The sequence below is a fragment of the Danio rerio genome, chromosome 15 (genome assembly GCF_049306965.1).
Source record: "Danio rerio strain Tuebingen ecotype United States chromosome 15, GRCz12tu, whole genome shotgun sequence".
Classification (NCBI taxonomy): Eukaryota; Metazoa; Chordata; class Actinopteri; order Cypriniformes; family Danionidae; genus Danio; species Danio rerio.
This window is the reverse complement of record NC_133190.1, coordinates 28,047,434-28,067,882: the sequence shown is the minus strand read 5'-3', so window position 1 is coordinate 28,067,882 and position 20,449 is coordinate 28,047,434. Positions and strand designations below refer to the sequence as shown.

Below are 20,449 nucleotides of genomic sequence, written 5' to 3'. Positions count from 1 at the left end.
TAGTTTATAACCTTATCATTACATGTACAATGAAATTTCTGAACCTAATTACAGGAACTTGATAGAAAATGCTCATTTACAAAAAAAGAGTTCTGATAGATTTAGAGGGTTTTGCATCTGAACTCATCATTTGGGAATCTAATTTAATTTTAGACACATATTTAATTATACGGACATTTCTATGAGGACAACTATTTTACTTTACTTTAATGCATTACACATCACATTCCAGTTACACAGAACACTCTTAAGTGTATTTAGATTAACTTATTGTTAGCCAGACATTCTATTGTTTTGTCAATTTTAAAACCTGTTATTTGATATTTATTCAATACCATTCATATTTAATTTGCTCTTAAGTATCTGAATGCTTTTTGGAGCCACTATACATTTAAGCTTTTTAAAAGCATGTTAATAATTAAACTGGTCTGTCTCCCAGATCGAAGAGGAGATGTTGACCCTGCAGAACGAGCGCACGGAGCGCATCCGCAGCCTGCTGGAGCGACAGGCCAGAGAGATCGAGGCCTTCGACTCTGAGAGCATGCGCTTGGGCTTCAGCAACATGGTCTTGGCCAACATTTCTCCTGAGGGCCTGAGCCACAGCTTCCCTGGGGCCCCGGCCAGTTGGATGCCTCATCAGCATCACTCAGACGGCTCTCAGGGGACACAGTGGGGCAGCAGCACCGGTTCAGGGGGTGGTCACCACTACCACCCCAGTCAGGGAGGAGCACAGGTTCAGCAGGCCTGGGGCCAAGCTATCCCAGGAAGTGGGCTTCCTCCATGGGGCCACTCCTCCTCAGGGCCCCCAGGGGCCATGCCAAAAAGCAGCGTGGGGATGCGAAACAGCCCCCAGGCGCTTAGGAGGACCACCTCAGCGGGGCGCACTGAGCAGGGCATGAGTAGGAGCACCAGCATCACATCTCAGATATCCAACGGTTCACACCTGTCCTATACATAAACACCAGTGCGTTTGTGCCAACCCTGCACACACAAACACACGCATACTCACAGGGTAGGGGAACGCACTGGCACACACTAAAGACTGGCACAGAGAGCAGAGCTAACTGCACTCTTTTATCCTCTTTTCCCTCTCTTTCGTTCCATTAACTTTCCGACATGCAGATTTGCATGTAAACGATAGTAAATATCACTCAGGTCTAAAGGTTTTCCAACTTTGCATGAAGCATTTTTGATGACCGCGCAGAGTTTAAAACACTAACTTCACTTAAAGCTCACTTGATGAGATTGCTATGATGCTTAAATGATAGTGAAATATATATAAATACATAAATAAATGTAGATATTTATTGCTTTAGCTGTAGTCCACATAAAGTGTGGATTCATAAACCAAAAGGAGATTTAAAGGGGATGATGGCCATAATTCATCATATTTTTGTATATAAATTACAATATACGAATACAATCTCAGCTATCAGCCTGCTGTCATGCTCTTAGGAAAAACATTCGGGCTTTGGAAAAAAAAAGAAATGAGTACATGTGATGGAAAGAAAGCCGGCCAATCTGTTGAGTTCAGATATTTAAGTTGGATGATTCCGTTGCAGAGATAAACAAGTTGTTTTCTTACATCAAGTACTGTATTTTTGCAGAAAGTAATGTGAAAAAATACACATTTCCTTTTTTAATTTCATCGAAAATACTTGACCATTTTGTCATCATTAAGTTGTCAGGTGTAGGTCATTGAGGCTGCATTTTGAACCGAACAGTCAAGCACAAATCGGTTCATATCTCCAGCATACAGTACTTTCTTTTTTAGTTTGTGCTTGCATTAAACATATAACCTGACTTCAGTTGTTTCAGCCTTCGATACACCCTTTATTTCTCTAGGTCAGCCAGCTTTCATCTGGATCAGCTGTCCAGACTTGCTTAGATGTGGTGCTTTTTTGATTATTCATCATATGTGTTTTAGAAGTGCAATGCCAGCTTATAAATATCAGATATATATGTTCAGTGCCTTGAATGTGTTATTGACATGCCAAGCGAATGTTTTCTTGTAGCTGAAAAAACAATTACCCAAAATTTAGAGTTAATATTAAGTCATATTTCCCTAAGTTAATGAGTCCAATTAGGAGTCCATTTTGGTACACCTAAAGATGAGCTATATTATCCCGCTATGTGTAATGCTAAACACTTGTGTTCAACTTTTGAGGTGCCTTTTAATAGCTGCCAAGCAGAAGCACTTTATATAGTGTGTTGTGTTTAAAGGAATATTTTTACAAGCATTCTCAACTATAAAAAACGACTAATGTAGGCGTAAAACTGTGCTGTGGCAGATGTTGAGGATGCTTACTGTTACTCTTAAAAGATTTGTGTGGTCATTTTAAGGAAGTGGTAGATGTGAATTTGTTGACGCTTTTGGTACAGTATCATTTTGAAGGAAATGAGTGCAGAACCTGCCTGAATGTACTCTGTCCTCCGTCAGGTTTGTGTTATGTTGTTGACTCTCTGGGAATGTAATGTAACGGACTGTAGGGTCATGTTGAACAGCTTTCTCTCTTTTTCTCTGAAGGTCATGACAGCAGGCTTTCTTATGTGACACTTGACAGGAATAGGCAAAACACTTTTGATCTGGTCACATGACCGCCACATTAAACAGCAAATAGTGCTTAGTCAAATGTTTGGACACATTCGCATTTTTTTTTTTTACTATTAATATTTCTGTATTTTAACTGATAACGTTTACTAGGTATTCTCAACCATTCAAATGTTTTGAGGCAGATATTTACAATAATTTTTTCAAAGAGATTTGTTTTTTTCGTGTTATTTTAAAATGGGATATATATCTGAACTGTCATCGTCTACAGGGTCAAATCTTTTAGAAATTCAAATATATGTATGTATGTATGTATGTATATATATATATATATATATATATATATATATATATATATATATATATGTGTGTGTGTGTGTGTGTGTGTGTGTGTGTGTGTGTGTGTGTGTGTGTGTGTGTGTGTGTGTGTGTGTGTGTGTGTGTGTGTGTGTGTGTGTGTGTGTGTATTCATATATATATATATATATATATATATATATATATATATATATATATATATATATATATATATATATATATATATATATATATATACACATATGTATGTAAATGAGAATTATCACACTCATAGCAGTGCAATGTGGCTGTATATCTGCACTGGTGGGAGGCGTGTTGTCCCACCCGTGGTGATATACAGCCACATTGCACTGCTATGAATGTGATATTGCATTTATACAACATAAATTATGTGTATAGAAAAGAAAATCAAGCACAGAGTCTCAAAACCATTTTGTATGAGAAACTACTTTCTTCTACCATTCATTCACATCTGCAGCTGACTTCAGAACAGCAGAAACCATTGCTCATTCACTAATGTCACTTTAGAGCTAGTATTTGAATGATTATCTTGCGTAATATCTAAAGTGATGACAAAACAGGTGATTTTGCTCACGCTTTAAGATTATAAGGCTGAACAGCATGAAATGCCATCAGTCTACAGAGATTTCCCTGTTTTTCTCTGTTGTAATCGGGAGATCACAATATTACTATGATAAAAATAAAACACTACAACAAACAAAAGAGAGAGATCGACTTACCTTGCTGAAAAAATCATCTAAAGCTAAGCTGGTTGGCTCGTTTTAGCTGGTCGACCAGCCTGGTTTTAGAGGGTTTTTGGCCATTTCCAGGCTGGTTTCCAGCCATTTCCAGCCTGGTCTTAGCTGGTCAGGCTGGAAAACGACCGGCTAAAACCAACTTGACCAGCCTGCTTTAGGCTGGACATAGCTGGTTTTGGCTTGGCCAATCTGTCAATCTGGTTTTAGCTAGTCATCTCCCAGCCTGACTAACTGAGACCAGGCTGGAAATGGCCAAAACCCCTATAAAACCAGGCTGATCAACCAGCCAACCATTCTAGGCTGGTTTAAGCTGGATTTTTCTGCAATGTAGAAAGTCAATTACCTGTTTAATGATTTGATCAGCTGTAGTAAGAAATCACGCTGTTTTTTTCTCTTAGGGCTTATTATTCTGTCTCTATCGCCATCTTGTGGATGAGAATCGTCAACCGTCTTTGCTCAATAGCATGCTAATGGCTGCCGACGCACTGTCTTTCAGAACTTGTAACTAAGCACATAATAAGCACTATCCTTAAAAATAAACTGCATAGTTGCAATCTAAACAACTACGTGCCTCAAAAGTACATTAAATTGTCCAACAGCAGCAATATTTGTCAAGCTGTAGAGTGTCCTCTGCTTGTCGCTGTATGTGGGCGGAGTAATACACAAGGTTGAAGGGTTAAAAGGCCGGATGAGTGCTGTTATTTGCAGAATGGAAGCTGTAATGCCACAATAGTTTATGGATATTTTGATGAATAGAATATAAAAAAATCAGTGTTTTTCTGAAGTATAAATCTTCTGTAATGTTACAAATGTCTGTTCTGTTTTGATTAATTTAATGTGTCCTCTTGCTGCTAATCTTCTATTTAAAAAAAATTACTGACCTCAAACTTTTGAACGGTGGTGTATATCAGAGGAGAGTAGCATTATTTCAACTAAACAGCTTTTGCCAAGTCGATTCAGATGTATTATTAAAATTTTAATAAACGCCAATGCTAAAAATGCTTTCACACTATATATTTTCACTACATGTGTATGATAGAAAATATTTAGCATTACATATAAATATTTATGTTTACAAAAATATTAGAGACATATGCCATGCAACGACTCTTTTAATTTTTGTTGATTATTTTGATTTCATGAGTTCAATTCAGAGTATCAAACTCACAGACTTGCAGACTCTACTGTTTTTGTGTAAAATCTCTGTGAACTACACGCTTTTTAGAAATGTTAATGGCCAAATACTCCAAGCCAACTTAATGAGGTGCATCTTGCTTTCAATCATGTGTCCAAACATTTGCTCGACAGTGTCAGTTTATGAAGTACTTATATTTTATTAAATCAATAGCTGCCCCAAAGATTTACAGCCAAAAAATATTCATTGGCTGTTTAAAAACAACTGAGAAGACCAAGTCTATAACTATAATTTCCTTTTTAAACATGCAGGGATCTTTTTCTCTTTCCCCTCCCCCGCTCTGTTTCTGTCTTCTGTGCCACCCGAACACAGGTGTCAGTTCCCAGTATTATGAGGATATGAGCTGTGCTGCCGATGCCCCTGCCTGCCCTCACTCTCCCCCTCTGCCATCACTTCACGCCAAGCTTCACCTGGATCCAGCGTTGCGACGCAAGGATGTTTGAATGCACTTTTTTGGGGGGGATTTTTCAAGCTAACTTCCCCTCCCCAAGCGAGTTTGTCTAGTTGGTTTGCTTTACTTCAACTGCAGGAATTGTGTTGACTGACTCATCCTTGTGAAATTTCTACTCACGTTTTAACACTTCTGATGGAGTACAACGTTACCCCATGCCCCTCTGTTTCCATTGTGCAATCATTGGTGAAGACAAAACTCTATCCCTTTCCTTAATATCCCACATTCCCCAAAAGATCATGTGTGACTTCTGACCCCTACACCCTTATTACCAAATGGATCCAGCTCTAATGTGAAAGAGCAAGTATAAAGTGTACCTAACTCTAGAGTCGTCATCTGGGGAGAGTGTTCATATTGTATATTTGATTTTAAAATATATAGATTTAAAAATATATAGAAATGAACTAAATTGATGGTGGAGTTTGGTTTCCCCATCCAGATTCTCTGCATATAGACAAAAGGTTTTAAAAGAAACCAATTAAGAATTGTAAGCTAAGTACCTTGCGCTTTTAAAGGGGGTTATTGGCCTGTGTACAAGGAGCCTCGGGGCTCTGGGGCCTCAGAGTTGAACTTCAGGGAGTAGTGTGTGTTTACACGTCACCTCTGCACACTTTGTGTTTCCATTTTTATTAGAAAATCTGTCGATCACAGGAGCAGTCCTTGTTTTCTCACCGCCTTTATTCTGAACCCTCGATTCATGTGAATGTCAGAAGGTGCAGCTATATAAGGCGCACAAAAAATAAAACAAATTAGCAAATATCATGGTTTTAAAGTCCAAAGTATACTTCAGTGTTTATATATATGTTGGCATATACGTGCAGTCAGACGCACAACCTTGAACAGTGTTGGTGCACTCCATGTCTTGTCCTGATGATGTGAAGATCTTAAGTTGTTTATGTACTGATATAACTCATAATTTTAACTTATAAACTGGGAATTTTTGGAGAGTTGTGGCTGCTTTTCTGAATTAATTTAGCCACAATGTTTCTTAAAGTTATGGTAATAAGAAGATGGTGTGAATGCATCATGTACTTCATTATGGCTCTTGGCATGATCAGACTAGAGAGATTCATCCTTGTCCACTGCCTGCTCCCCTTTTTTTTTTCGTAATGTTGATTGAATTACTTGTTTACAGAAGAGTTGCAGATATCTATAACTCCCTTACACATGCTCTTACAGCATTTTTATTTTGGCTGTTTTATTGTTGCTTTTGTTCCTCATTTCTTGTAAATGTTTAGCAGCAGTTTGTTGGCAAACTATGTAGTGCAAAATTGAAAGGTGATTTGAGCAGAAAAATCGGATCCTCATTAAATATACCTCAGTAAGGCAGGAGTCTTAAGAACTGAAGCTCAGTAGCTCTCTTGGGTCCCATCCTAACAGGATCAGCCTGGTCTAGTCTGGTGAGGCCAGTTGATTCTTGTTTTTACCCCCAGTGCCATAACTCTGAGGGTGACGATTGCTCTGACTCCCTTGGGGGCAATTGATTCTAGGCTTTTTTGCATTTAAATAGGCCCTGCCTAGTCCTTTTGTCAGGAAAAGATTCTAAAGGTGTTTTGCCACACAATTTGTCAGTCAAAGTTTGGATTTCATGTAGTGAATGCTTAGTAAGATGCATTCAGTTTTAGTTCATTTTCAGCTTTATTGGAATGGGGACAGTGGTGTTCAAATGGAGCCAAAGACCCCACCCATTAAGTTTGAAACATCTGGAACCCCCTTTACTGACCAAGCCATGCCAGTGTGTGAAATTTCATTATGTCAGTACAGTTGTATTTTTTAAATGTGTTTCATTGTGCATAGACATGTACAGATAAATGTGGCCATTTTTTATGGAAGACCATATAACGTCTTAGGTCGCATGAATGAACACCAGTATACCATCACAACATTATTCAGGAATAAACATGAAATGTCTAAAAATTGTGTACATTGCATATGCAAATATAGTCTCAAATACAATTTCATTGGCTGTTCTGCTTGCTGGCAAACGTTTCATTTTAAGATTTTTTTTTTGCCCCCAGTGGCCTTCCAAACTTGTTTACTGTTCTGATGACAAAAATCTGTGTTGCGTATACACTACATGGCCAACGTGCACTTATAAAAACTGAAGTATACTTTGGAAAGATACCCTCACATAGGTCGTTTAGATAATTTTAACCAACAAATGATAATTTTTCAATAGATTTTGGTTGAGGGCTGTTTGCATTTGTTTGGCATTGTGGTTTTTATTTGTCATACCCGCCACCGATTTAATTTACACATTTTATTTTTGACTTTATCCTAGTTTTAAACTTGTCCTACTGACTGAATTTAGGGGATATGTAAGTAATACTGATATATGAGAAATACTAGAATGAAATGCAAACCTATTTTCTAAATAATGGAGGTTCAACCTCTGGTCAAACACTGTGCCATCCCACAGCTGCCAAGCCCGGTCACTACTGCATTGTCTCCTCTCCTGTTGACAGGCTATGAAAGAGTGATGGTTATTTCAGTTTTGATAGACCTGAACACTCCTATCGCCAACATTACAAAGAAATGAAACGGGGAGCGATAGAAAGGGGCTGGTCTACGGGGAAGGGCTACATTTCTTGTAAAGAACATCAGTATTCATTTGCTGTGCTTGAAGTGCCATGCTAACCTACCACATACTGAATTGTTTTGAGAAACGGTAGGTTGGTTTGACGTTTCGCAGGCACACATTGTCGTCTGGCTCAGCATCACCACTATAACTCATATGTAACCTGTATCAAAATGTATAGATCGTGTATCATGTTATTGAATGTCTAAAAAGATTATACAAAAGTTTAAAAATACAGATTAAATGGCTTGAAATTGTATTAAAGTATTCATGAATCAGAGAAAACAAAAGTCTAGGGATAAATGAACTATTTTTTTTCTGTTCTGTAATTACTGTTGTGTTGATGGAGGAACACTGGTCAGAGGATCCGCTGTAATAAAAGTAAATTTAGTACAACATTATGTCGGATTTTTTATTTAACGCATTATAATTAGCAGCTGCATGTAAGCTGTTTGTGTTCCAGCTGTGTTGTTGATCTCATTTCAAATGGAAATTTCTTTAACACAAAAACACCTTACAAATCAATATACTATTGTTGTATTTCAGGTCCATTTATAATATCAATGAGAGATTTTAATCAGTTATGTAGGAGATACGCCTAAAATAATATAATCTTTAGAAATATCAGTATTCATCTCATTGATATAAATTAAATCATTTCTGTTGTATCATGATTCGTCAAAAATGGCCCTACATTTTTTTTTGTACCCATAAACACCAAAAAAATTCACAAGGATTTCATGCTGCACCCTTTAATAGTTGCACACTATCAATAACAACCTGTGTGATATGGGGGAACAGTACATGATGAATATTTTACAAATGTTTCTGATGCTAATATAGCATAATAGAAAATTATGGAATTATGTATTTTAAAGGGCACATATTTTACCTCTATACAAGATGTAAGATAAGACTTTGGTGTCTCCAGAATGTGTCTGTAAAATTTTAGCTCAAAATACCCATCAGATCATGTATTATAGCCTCCAGAATCAGCCCATTTTCGTGTCTGATGATACTGTAGCTGTTTTTGTAGCCTGTAGCTTTAAATCCGAATGAGCTGCTTCTTCAAACCCAACGATCCCACGTGCGTCTCTGCATTTCATGCATTAGGTCAGATTGTGACATTTTACTGACTCGTACCTTTGAGTCCCGTTCATCGAAATGAACAAATCTTTTTTTCGAATCATTTTGTTTCATTTGGCAAAATGCGGAAACGAATATGATTAGTTGACCTTTTGAGTCTTCAGGTTTTTGAATCGTTTGTTCATCTCGTGACAGCATGTAAAGAAATTACTCAAAACCTGTGGATTGGTGAGATGAACAGATCAATTCTTTTTCCGGCTCTGGCTGCATATGATTGGCTTTTGACTTTCACAAGATGAACGAATGACTCAAACCCGATAGAGCAGTGGTTCCCATCCCCTGTTGGAAACCGCTGACATAGAGGACTCTGAACTGAAATGAACTTATCTTCTCCTGAGCCTGCACAAATGTGCGCATGCACAGATGAACGAATGACTTCCTGAGAGGACTCATCGTTCTTGAGTCAGATAAAAGATTAGTTCAAAATGAACGAATCGTTCAAAAACAACCCATCACTAACATCAGATAAACAGTCGTCCGTGATAGAGACAGACATGGAAAAAGCCAAAATTAGCTCACGAGTCAAAAATACAAAGTAGGTTTATTCTATGTTTGTGTGGTGGAGTTTAAGTCTTTCTGAAACTATGAGTCACACATGCGTTTACTGACACCATGTAGCCGTGGTAGAATTACATAGCAATTTTACTCTTTATTATAAACATGTTTTAAACGTATAAAATTATTTTTTGAGGTGCAGCCGATCACTGAGTTGTAACATAGGCCTATGTTTTAATTGCAATTTCTTTGCAAAAAATGTTCTGTGGACATGTGTATACTATACATGTTATAAGGGAGACATGACACCTGTCAATCAATTCTTTTTAAATTTTTTATTATATTCATTCATTTTCTTTTCAGCTTAGTCCCTTTATTAATCAGGGGTTGCCACAGCGGAATAAACCGCCAACATATATAGCTTATTTTTTTACACAGCGGATGACCTTCCAGTCTCAACCCATCACTGGAAAACATCCATACACACTCATTCACACACATACAATACTGACAATTTAGCTTACCCAATTCACCTGTGCCGCGTGTCTGGACTGTGGGGGAAACTGGAGCACCTGGAGGAAACCGACGCGATCACAGAGAGAACATGCAAACCCACTGCACCACCATTCAACATTCAGTCATTTTAATCTTATGCTCCTTAAGAATATTACAAATCTTCTTTGCTTTTTTTTATTAATAGTGTTCTACAAACTTGTGCAGTAGTCTTTAGTCTCTTTAAGGAAATTAACAAAATTTGGCATTCAATTTTTTCAAGGTTGTAGTACAAGATTGTATTAGAAAGGTTTTTTTTTTTTTTTTTTTTTTTACATGTATTGACATAATAAATGCAAATAGCAAAATTGTTTAACTTGAATACAATATTTGTTTTCCTTATAAAAAAAAATTTCCACATCCACACAGAAAATCCTTGTGTATATACAATCACAAAACATATGGACAATTCCTTTTCCATGCAGCAAAAATCGCAGGAATGATCAATATCCAAATGTAATCTTTTTTTTTTTCAAACAAACTTTTATTTAGAAAAGAAGAAATTTACAATATAAATCAGGAAGTAATCTGTAGAAGACTGGAATACAAGAATATACAATTACAAAGTAATAAGAACAAGAAGTAAAAAGAAAGGAGTAATTGAAAGAAAATAAAAAAGAGAACAAAAAGGAAAGGGGATGTACAAAATTAAATTAAATAAAAAATACAGAAAGCATTAATTACTAACATACTGGAAGCATAATATTTTCATAAGTTTCTATTAACTTGCTGAATTTCTTGTTGTTAGATAGACGTATAGCTTTAAGCATGGAATCAATTTCGATTAAAAAATGGGCAAACGAGGGAGAGGATTTAAGAATTGTTTGTTTGTGGATAAAGAATTTTGCATATAATATAAAAAAGTTATATATATATATATATATATATATATATATATATATATATATATATATATATATATATATATATATATATATATATACATATACATATTTATATATTCTTCATTTTTGTTCTTGGGATTAGAATAATAACAAATAATATCTTTCAGTTTAAAGATTTGTTTTGTTGCTTGGGATTTATCCAAATTATTATATAAATCAGACCAAAACTTTTGTGAGATTTTACATGTAAAAAACATGCAAGTCAAAGTTTCCTCATTTTCCTGACAAAAGGAACAAGTATCTGCAATATCAGTAAATGTATAGATAAATGCATTGACCGGGTATATTTTGTGTAGAATTTTAAAAAAAGATTTCCTTTGCTTTGTTTGGGATTACATATTTATATGGGAGAAGCCATGTTCTTTTCCAATCAATGTCCTCTATTAATGCTGACCAATATGATTTCCCTCTTGGAGCAATTTGATTTTTTTGTTGGAGAATTCGAAGGATAAGTTTGTTGTTGCATTTCCTATCATATACACTAATGCCGTCTAATAAGGAGGGTTCTATGTTTTTTTTTTTTTTTTTATATATAAAATATGATTTTTTGTTAGATGTATTAATTCTTTTGGGATAGCCTTTACAATAATGTTAAATTTCTTGAATGGTATTAGAAACTGATGAATTTTCATAAACTGTTCATAAGTTTTATGGATACAAATCATAGTTCCTTGTTGGTGTCAATGACGTCAATGAGTCCTAAAGGTCGAAAACGAGTTGTGATCCATGTGAGCCGCCGTAGTCAAACTTATGTATTCCCTTAAGATTTGCGAACACTGCTTACGTTATTGTGTGAGGTTTACGTGCTCCCTGGCTGAACTATTATAAACAGAGGACGTGTGCGTGCATTGAAGCTGTATTTGCGATTTTCCGAATGAAGACTTCCAACTCATCAAAAGATAAACATCAAAAGTTAAAAAAGAAACTCAACACTTAAAGTAGGATATAAAAACATCTCTGACGGATCTGTAATGCTTTACTGCTGATCGCGATGGCATTAGTTGTAAGGCGAACGAGACTAACTTGCGGTTTCGTAAGTTTAAAAGCCTGACTTTCCAACAGGGAAAGATCAGCATGGATTGTCAGACTCGATTAAACACGGATATTTGTATTTTTAAAGTCCTGTCGAGTGCTGTGATTATATGGCAGAGACAGAGATACAGTAAACCTTACCGTACTGAATGTATTTAACATAATGGGTCGACAAGTGGTTTTCCTGTCAGGATTGATTTGTCTTTGTGTGACACGTTGTTGCCCATCCAGACTCTGCGACAATGGCAAGGTAAACAGTATTTCCTTAGTTACATTCACTCTTTAACACGTTATTACATTATCAAAGTTGTAATTATTGAGGAGTACTCGACAAGTAGTTGCAGCTGCAATCTTGCTATGACATTCTTCATCTAATATACTCTAAAGCCAAAATATGTCTACTTGTTCTGTATGCTTGCCATTTCTCCAGTTTTGAGAAAGTAGCCTACATAAAATTATGATTTACTTATTTATGTATATTCCTATTATTTATATTCTAATTGTATAAACTATGGGGATTGGTATAAATTAAAGTAACCAAGAGAGAGATCTGTGATTGTTTTTTTTTTTTTTTTTTTTCAGACAAATCTGGTCATGGACCTACCAGGACCTGAAGAGCTTCTCTGTCAAGAGCTCTGGCCACAGTCCCAGCTGGTAAAATATACTGTATTCATATTGAACACTACCAACATAAACACACTGATAATAAATCCGTGACTGACAGATGTTTATTTTCGTAATTGCAGAATGTTCCTGATACTGACACAAATCACATTGTTGAGGTAAAGATAAAAATATTGACAACACTGTTCACTATTGACCTATTAAATAATGAAGCTTTGATTTAAATAGAATTTAATGAGATAATTAAAGTATCTGAGTTTTAGTAAGTGTCGTGTAACTCTTGACTTTTGTCCTGTGCAGGCATCTGATTACATTTGTATGGACACACCTATTAAATACAATGAGAGCTTACCCACCCAGTAAGTTAAGACACACTCCACTCAGATCCTTCATCTGTGATTCCTTATCTCTTCATTTAATTTAGGGCAGGCAATTGTAAATAATTAGATCCGCTTCCAGTTCTGATTCCTCTTTACTCTTGTGCTTTCATAAAAATTTCCGTAAGACATATTGTAGTCTCTCAAACAGGTCATAAGAATAATCTTTTTAAAAATCAGACTACACTAAGCATGCTGCATGTTTGTATTCACACAAAAACCCAGCTGTAATGAATAATTTGTTTGATAATTGGACTGTAATGATTTTAATATATGTGTTTGATCATTTAAAAAGTATTTGCTCATAGGAGTTCAAAGTCAGATTACATTGATTTTTCTATTTATTTTCGATCTCTGAAAATCTGACTGTTCTGATCATGGTGTTCATGGATTATAGATTAAATTAAGCAGCATATTGCTGAAAAAGGGCAGCACAGTGGCGCAGAGGGAAGCACAATTGCCTCACTGCAAGAAGATTTGGTTCGAACCCCGTCTGGGTTAGTTGGCATTTCTGCGTGGAGTTTGCATGTTCTCCCCATGTTGGTGTGGGTTTCCTCCGGGCTCACAAGTCCAAAAACATGCGATAAAGGGGAATTGAGTAAATTAAATTGTCCGTATTGTATGAGTGTAAAAGAGTGTGTATGGATGTTTCCCAGTAATGGGTTGCAGCTGGAAGGGCATCATATGCTGGATAAGTTTTCGGTTCATTCTGTTGTGGCGACCACAGATTAATAAAGGGACTAAGCCGAAAAGAAAATTAATTGCTGAAAAATGCATGCTAGCAAAATTATGCACTCATGAGTAAATCTGCTACCTGATTGCCCCCACAACACCTCCTAATCCTTACCCTACCCCACACCTAATTATAACCTTACCCATATTCTGACAGGTGAGTGGAGGCATAATCTGGCAGAGGTGCATTTTGCTGCAATACATTGCTTATAAAAGTCATTCATTAATAATTGTTCCTTTTTTTTTTTACAAAAAAGGTTTATATGAGTTATTTGTTTTAAAATTGCACTGTTGCCTCACAGCAAGATCTCTAGTTCGAGCCCCCGCTTGGTCAGTTGGCGTTTCTGTGTGGAGTTTGCTTGTTCTCCCCGTGTTTCCCTCACAGTCCAAAGACATGCGCTATAGGTGAATTGAACAAACTAAATTGTCCGTAGTATATGTGTGTGAATGCAGGAGTGTGTGGGTGTTTCCCAGTACTAGGTTGCAGCTGGAAGGGCATCCTCTGCGTAAAATTTATGCTGGATAAGTTGGTGGTTTATTCCGCTGTGAAATTGATGTTTGAATTGAAATGTTTGATTATTAATGAGGCAAGTAAAAATAATTTCCTCTGGCCACTAGAAAAAAAACCTTTAGCATTTTAGCGTTAAACCTTTAGCGACTTAAGGTGAGTAAGATTTCATTCATAATGTTTTTAAAAAGGTTTTCAAAAGTCTTAAATTTGTCTTGGTGAAACCTACAGAAACCCTGCTACACTGATGGCACTGTTCATGTTTGATTTACTAACAGAATCAGATGTCATTCCCCCCCAAAAATCCATCTGTTTGCATATGTGTTTAGTTGTGTATTAACAATTTCTCATGTAATTTTTTTCCAGTGGTGATTATCGGCCTGTAGAGGCAGAGAGTGGAGAGTACATCTACTGCCCTCCTCAACGCTGGCTAAACAACCTCAAAGTAATCGACAATCACAGTATTTATATCTGTAAACCTGTTAAAGGGATAGTTCACAGTTACTCACACTCACATGGTTTTAAACTTTTATTTAAGTTTTAATTAAGTTGTTTCTTCTGTTGTACATGAAGGAAAATATTATGGAGAATGTTGGAAAAAGCAGCTATTGACATCCACATTAGGAATGAAAAACACTGTGGAGGTCAATGGCTGTTTTTTCCAACATTCAGAATATCTTCCCTTGTGTTCAACAAAAGATAAACTGGTTTGGAACTAGTGGTGAATGATAAAAGGATTTTTGGATGATTAAATAAACATACTTTTTTGTGTGAGCTATCCCTTTAATGAAGCTAATTTTGAACATTAGTACCGAGCGTGATGTGTTTTTTTGACAGAATGGAGGCCTGGTGTTTCTGTATCACCCGTGTGTCTCAGCGGAAGCTCGCAGGAGTCTGGCAGTGTTGGCGCACTCATGTCTGTCTCATTACATCCTCACACCTCACCCATGGCTCAGCCAACACAGAGTGAGTCACACGCATCACCATTCACAACACGTAACGCAGGTGTTCCGACCACTGCTCGACACTGCAGGATTGTGGAGTCATCGTGTGGATTAGGGAAAGTTTAATTTTACCGCAAATGCTAACTTATTTCTATATCAGAATGTACATATTTTTATGCAAATAGCAATATATGACCTCTATTTATAACACACATAATAACCAGAATATTTTGTCTGATTGTATCACTATATTTCACTCAATATGTCTATTATTTATCTATGAGTTGTTGTTTTTTTTACAATGTTTGTTTTTAACTATACACTCGTTCATCATTAATATATGTTCATTTATTATGCATAGAGTTAAAATGCACCTTAAGCCCTGGTCAGATCACATTATTTTGGCAAAATTTCGGCACGTTTTCCTTGACATCGGGTGTCGTGGGGATTTGTAAACGTTGTGACAAGATTCAATTGTTTCTTTACGTGAAATGTGGCATAGTTCACGATAACCGATACCATGCCTGCGACGCTTCACGGTACCATGACTGCGATGCCTAGCAAAACTCTTGCAGAATATCTACATGTTTAATTTTTTTTCTCGTGCTTCACAACGAGTTCCGTCACGTGGGTGACTGTGTAATAGGAACACATCATTTCTAGGTTATATCAGCAGGTGCTGCTGGTAATGCGCTGGTCATATAATCAAAAAATAGGCTGAATATTTACTAATGGGTGGGACACGGGTTGAAATGATCAATCATTGGTTATGCAAACTATAACTGTTTTTCTAAAATATTAGGGTGTTTTGAGAAATTTTATTTGACAGACTGGCACAAATATGCAAACATCTCCATTCTCACAATCATGTTCTGAGTTCTTTCATCCTTCTGACTGAGTTTGTTCTTTCGTGATAATCTGGGAACATGTTCAGTGCCGTGAATACATTGTGAAAGCATTTCCTGCTTATTCAAATTTGTCATTAACTATTTCACTTAAATTTTATTAAGGCTAGATTAATATTTCATTTAAACAAACCAACACAATTTGAAGCTTATAGCGGACTTGTTTTGAAGCACTTCATTTCAAAGGTTATTCGTTATTCTTTTTTATCTAGTAGTTAACTGACCAACAAAAAATACATTAGAATTAAGACACAAATTATAGCAAATGAAATTTGTTGCAAAACGATATATTTTCCAAGAAAAATATACGAATTATGTTTTTGTTTGTGCCCATTCTCTGATCAACTGTGCGCTGATAATTTGTTCCACTCTGTGGAAAATAAGGATTTAATTGTCTGTCTCACTCGCAGCAAGTTTAGGCAAGGGAGAGTTTAATAATATTGGCAGGAAAATATACAATTAGATTTCAAAGAAAATATCCTAATATTAAAAAGCAATCATAATTTTGATCCTATCAATGTCATAATGAATGCCTTTAAATAATGTAGCCTAGTTGTCAGCAAGCATCAGTGTATACTGAGATTGAAATAAGATTTTTTTTGTTATTAAATTGAGAGAAGTAATATTGTTATAGCAACTCTTGTGACTGCTTCGGGAAATAACACTCGTCATAGACGTCACAGGATGACGGATTGTGAAGGAATGTGTAGTCTGGCATATTTGTTACTCATGACAAGTAAAGATTTTAATCAAGAAAAACAAAATCGCATAATCTGACATGGTGACCTTCATATCTGACAATAAAAATCTTGTGATCTGACCGGGGCTTTAAAGTGTATTAAAGGGCACCTAGGTTACCCCTTTTTTCAGATTTAATATAAGTCTTTTGCGTCTCTAGAATGTGTATATAAAGTTTCAGATCAAAATACCCATCAGATTTTTCATTATACCTTTTACAAGATGCTGTTTTATACTGATTTCCAGCAGGGGGTGGTTTTGTCATACTGCGCCTTTAAGACGATTCTTTCCCGCCCACTTTCTCGCCCACTACATGCCTCCTCCCTCAGCTGCGTCAGACAACAGACAGACTTAAAGGAAGAAGGTCTCACGTAGCTTTTGTGAGATACTACAGTAAGAACTTACCTTTACTAATCAGTATTGTGAAGTTGCATTGATGAGTCACACACAATATCGTTACAAAGTTAACGCGCACGCGCGCGCATACACACACACCACAGATGACACACACACACACACACACACAGGCAGGCAGACAGAGCGCACTTAGCTTAGTTAAGGCTAACCTCAAGTACTGTGTGGATATCTGTTATGCTAATGTACAAAATAAACCTGATTTAACTTCCACAAACCGGGATTGATGCGTCTTCTTTTATAATCGTTCTGACACGCGGCTGTGCTGATGAAGTAAAGCTGAAGTAAAACGCTGTAATTAATTACACACAAACTCTGTTTTAAAACACTTTAAACATGTGAAACTCACTCTTAATCACATTTGATGATGATTGCTGATCCTACAGAACAGAACAGACCTTTTATTCCCGGTTGCGTTGCGTATGTCTGTCTGGTCTTGTTGACATATACACGCGACTACCGGAACATGTTAATGCGCGCAGCTGTCAATCAATTCGGTGGGCGGGGGGATCGCACATCTACGTAATGGTGCGATCGATTTGAAAACAGCTCCAATTGGCCGACCCTTTTTTTTGTAGTTAAATTGAAAAAAAAAAAGGACTGGGTGTGTTCATATCACTCCAGTATGACGGTTTATACACTATACCAACACACAGATCTGTCCAAACAGCTTGAAAAGTTGATTTTTTACCATAGGTGCCCTTTAATATCCACTACTCAAATGTATTCCTGTGATAATGAAGTTGAATTACAAAATGCCTAACGCATCACCTAATGTGCTTCTACATTGAAAAAGCCTGATTTCTTACAAACATCATGTCTTTTATCTTTCTGACAGCCTTTAGCTGTGGTCTCCTGGGGTCGCTCACTAGAGATGTCTCAAATCACACTTAGAGTTTGCGATTGGCTGCTTTCTATTTTCCCCAATATAACTCTATTCAGTACAAGCCATGGAGTGAAATACAATATGTATTTGACAAAACCAGCTCTGCACAAACCAGTGAACACCAGCCAAGAGATGTCCAGAGTGGAGAGATTAAAGGTAAAAATGGACTAAAATAAATGAATCAGGACAACTTAGTCATATTATGTAAATAAAAATACTAATGTTAACCTTCTATGCATACTGTTTCTTTCAACGCCAGTCTCTGAAACACTGCTGCATGAGGATTCTCAGTCTGAAACGTATAACCAGAAAGACCAGAATGGCCCTCAAGCAATCCCCAGAGGATGCGGAACTGAAAGAAAACGTCAAACTTACCAGCACAGACAGTGCAAAACTGAACCAAACAGACACACTACCACAAAATAATACAATACAAACTGCTATACAATCTCACGGTTCAGCCAAGGACTCTGAGGAGCCTGAAAGAACTGCTACCAACCACACAAAAACAACTGCACAGCAGTTAAATATAGTCACTGAAAGACAAAAATACCAAACGAACAGAAAATCGCACAAGAAAACAGATAGTAGGAAGCATCGCATTAAGACTGACACAAAGGCGCAGACGTCTGAATCTGAATGCCGTGAGTTTGCACAGTGTGGCGTCCCGGACTCTAATCATATAGAGGGGTCGATAAGGGGAGAAAGAATTTCCATTCCTCGTACGGATGAGGCCGTGTGGGCAGCAGGAGCGGTGGGCTTTATCTTAGTGCTTCTCACCCTGTCTGTGCTCCACACGCGCCTCTATCGCCACTGTCGGCCCTCCACCAGCCTCTACTGGCATGACAACCAGCAAGACTATGACAGTGTGGGTGGTAAGTACACAAGTTCCTCATGTTTTCACATTTATTCCCGTCACTGATGAAAGGCTTATCAAAAAGTGTCATTTGTAGACATCATCCGGCGCAGGCTGAGGAAATTTGGACGGAGGAGGAAACGGAGCAGTTTGAGCAGGAGGCCAGAATGTCCATTGCTGTCCAACTCCAGCAATGACGAGAACTCTGACTGACTCTGACAGGACTGTTGAAGTTCATAAATCAATGATGAAGAACTTTTGTCTCTGTACGCACATGACATCACTTCGAAAGACATTTGCTCTCTGGTACCTCATAGAGTGATAGTAACGGTTCAGATTTCTACTATCTTTCTGCTATCCAGTATCAAAACCCTTTTAAAACATTGCCTATATTGGGTGTGCTGTTGTCTGGTAGCATATTAGTAAAGTAGAAATGGATGTAACAGTCTTTTCTTAAGTATGGTGGTGTATCTGAATGTAACAATTATTATTGAAGGAGAATGAAGAGCAGGGACATTTTAAGATGTAGAGTAAATCCAACACACATCCAGCATCATGGTGTGTATTTCTTATTCTATAGCTCCACCTGTTGGTAAGCACGACTGTAGTTTATGTGTCACATGACTTGACACAAGGAGATGGCAGCAGAGAGCTCTTTAGTTCCACTGGCATGTTTTCAATAGTTTGATTATGTAACTGTGTTGCACTAAAGTTTACCACATGCTTTTCTTCTAACGTGTATCAACCAGATCCATAGCAAACAAAATGAAGTAAATGAATATTTCAAAGGAATAGTTCACCCCCCCCCCACCACCACCAACCCCAAAATAAAAAAAAATACGCTCTTTTTTTTTTCTATCTTATTTGAGTTTCTTCTGTTAAACACAAAAGAAGATATTTTGAAGAATGTTGCCATTGCATGTATGTAGCCACTGATTTCCATGGTGTTTTTTACTATGTATGTCAGTTGCTTCCAGTTTCCCACATTTTTCAAATAACTTTTTTTTTCCTTTTGCAGAAGCAAAACAATAGTGAGTAAATCATGTTTGGGTGAAATATCTCTTTAATTCAGATCCTGTTCTTAATCCACTTGTTTTGTATTGAACCTAATTTATAGGGTGTTTACATTAATTAAATAGGGTGGTTAAATGAAAGACAAATCCAAGCGATCTACTGAGGCAATGTTGTGGTAAATGTGTGTAATGTATTTATTATACTTCAGGATTTCCAAATCTAGGGCCTTTTTAGGTATGCCTGAAGTACACATGGCTGAAATCACATACTGTCTTCCTTTAAATTTTAACCATGAATCAGAATCAAAAACCCTGGATTCATTCGTTCGTTCACAATTTTACACTTTTAACTGAATGACATTTCTAAGAAACTTCTGATTGCTCATCTAATGTCAAAATCCCATATTTATTAAGTAAATATCAGAGATACTCTGTACAAAAAATATAATATGAGATGAAAAGGGTTTTCAA

The 20,449-nt window shown here is 36.8% G+C and overlaps 2 protein-coding genes across 4 annotated transcripts in view; both read left to right on the top strand.

Moving 5' to 3' along the window:
* taok1a (TAO kinase 1a) overlaps window positions 1-1,488 on the top strand; it is a 33,956-nt gene extending 32,468 nt beyond the window's left edge. Inside the window, exon 20 of the mRNA XM_001343802.8 lies at window positions 440-1,488. Within this exon, the coding sequence (XP_001343838.1) occupies window positions 440-958 (519 nt within the window). The 3' untranslated portion in view covers window positions 959-1,488. The remainder of the gene's footprint in view (window positions 1-439) is intronic.
* The window catches only part of tp53i13 (tumor protein p53 inducible protein 13), a 732,349-nt gene extending 712,531 nt beyond the window's left edge, over window positions 1-19,818 (top strand). The window contains exons 1-10 of one of the 3 annotated variants that reach the window (XR_012390869.1): window positions 11,735-12,231; window positions 12,564-12,635; window positions 12,728-12,763; window positions 12,906-12,964; window positions 14,589-14,667; window positions 15,060-15,188; window positions 17,056-17,202; window positions 18,062-18,265; window positions 18,369-18,984; window positions 19,063-19,818. Coding sequence is in view for 2 of the 3 variants with exons in the window: in XM_001338767.9 (XP_001338803.3) it covers window positions 12,145-12,231; window positions 12,564-12,635; window positions 12,728-12,763; window positions 12,906-12,964; window positions 14,589-14,667; window positions 15,060-15,188; window positions 18,062-18,265; window positions 18,369-18,984; window positions 19,063-19,178 (1,398 nt within the window). In the remaining variant the exon portion in view is untranslated. Of the gene's footprint in view, window positions 1-11,734; window positions 12,232-12,563; window positions 12,636-12,727; window positions 12,764-12,905; window positions 12,965-14,588; window positions 14,668-15,059; window positions 15,189-17,055; window positions 17,203-17,919; window positions 18,266-18,368; window positions 18,985-19,062 lie in introns of those variants that run through there. The other 2 variants (XM_001338767.9, XM_073923770.1) reach the window with 2 other exon arrangements.
* The last annotated feature ends 631 nt before the right edge of the window (window positions 19,819-20,449 follow it).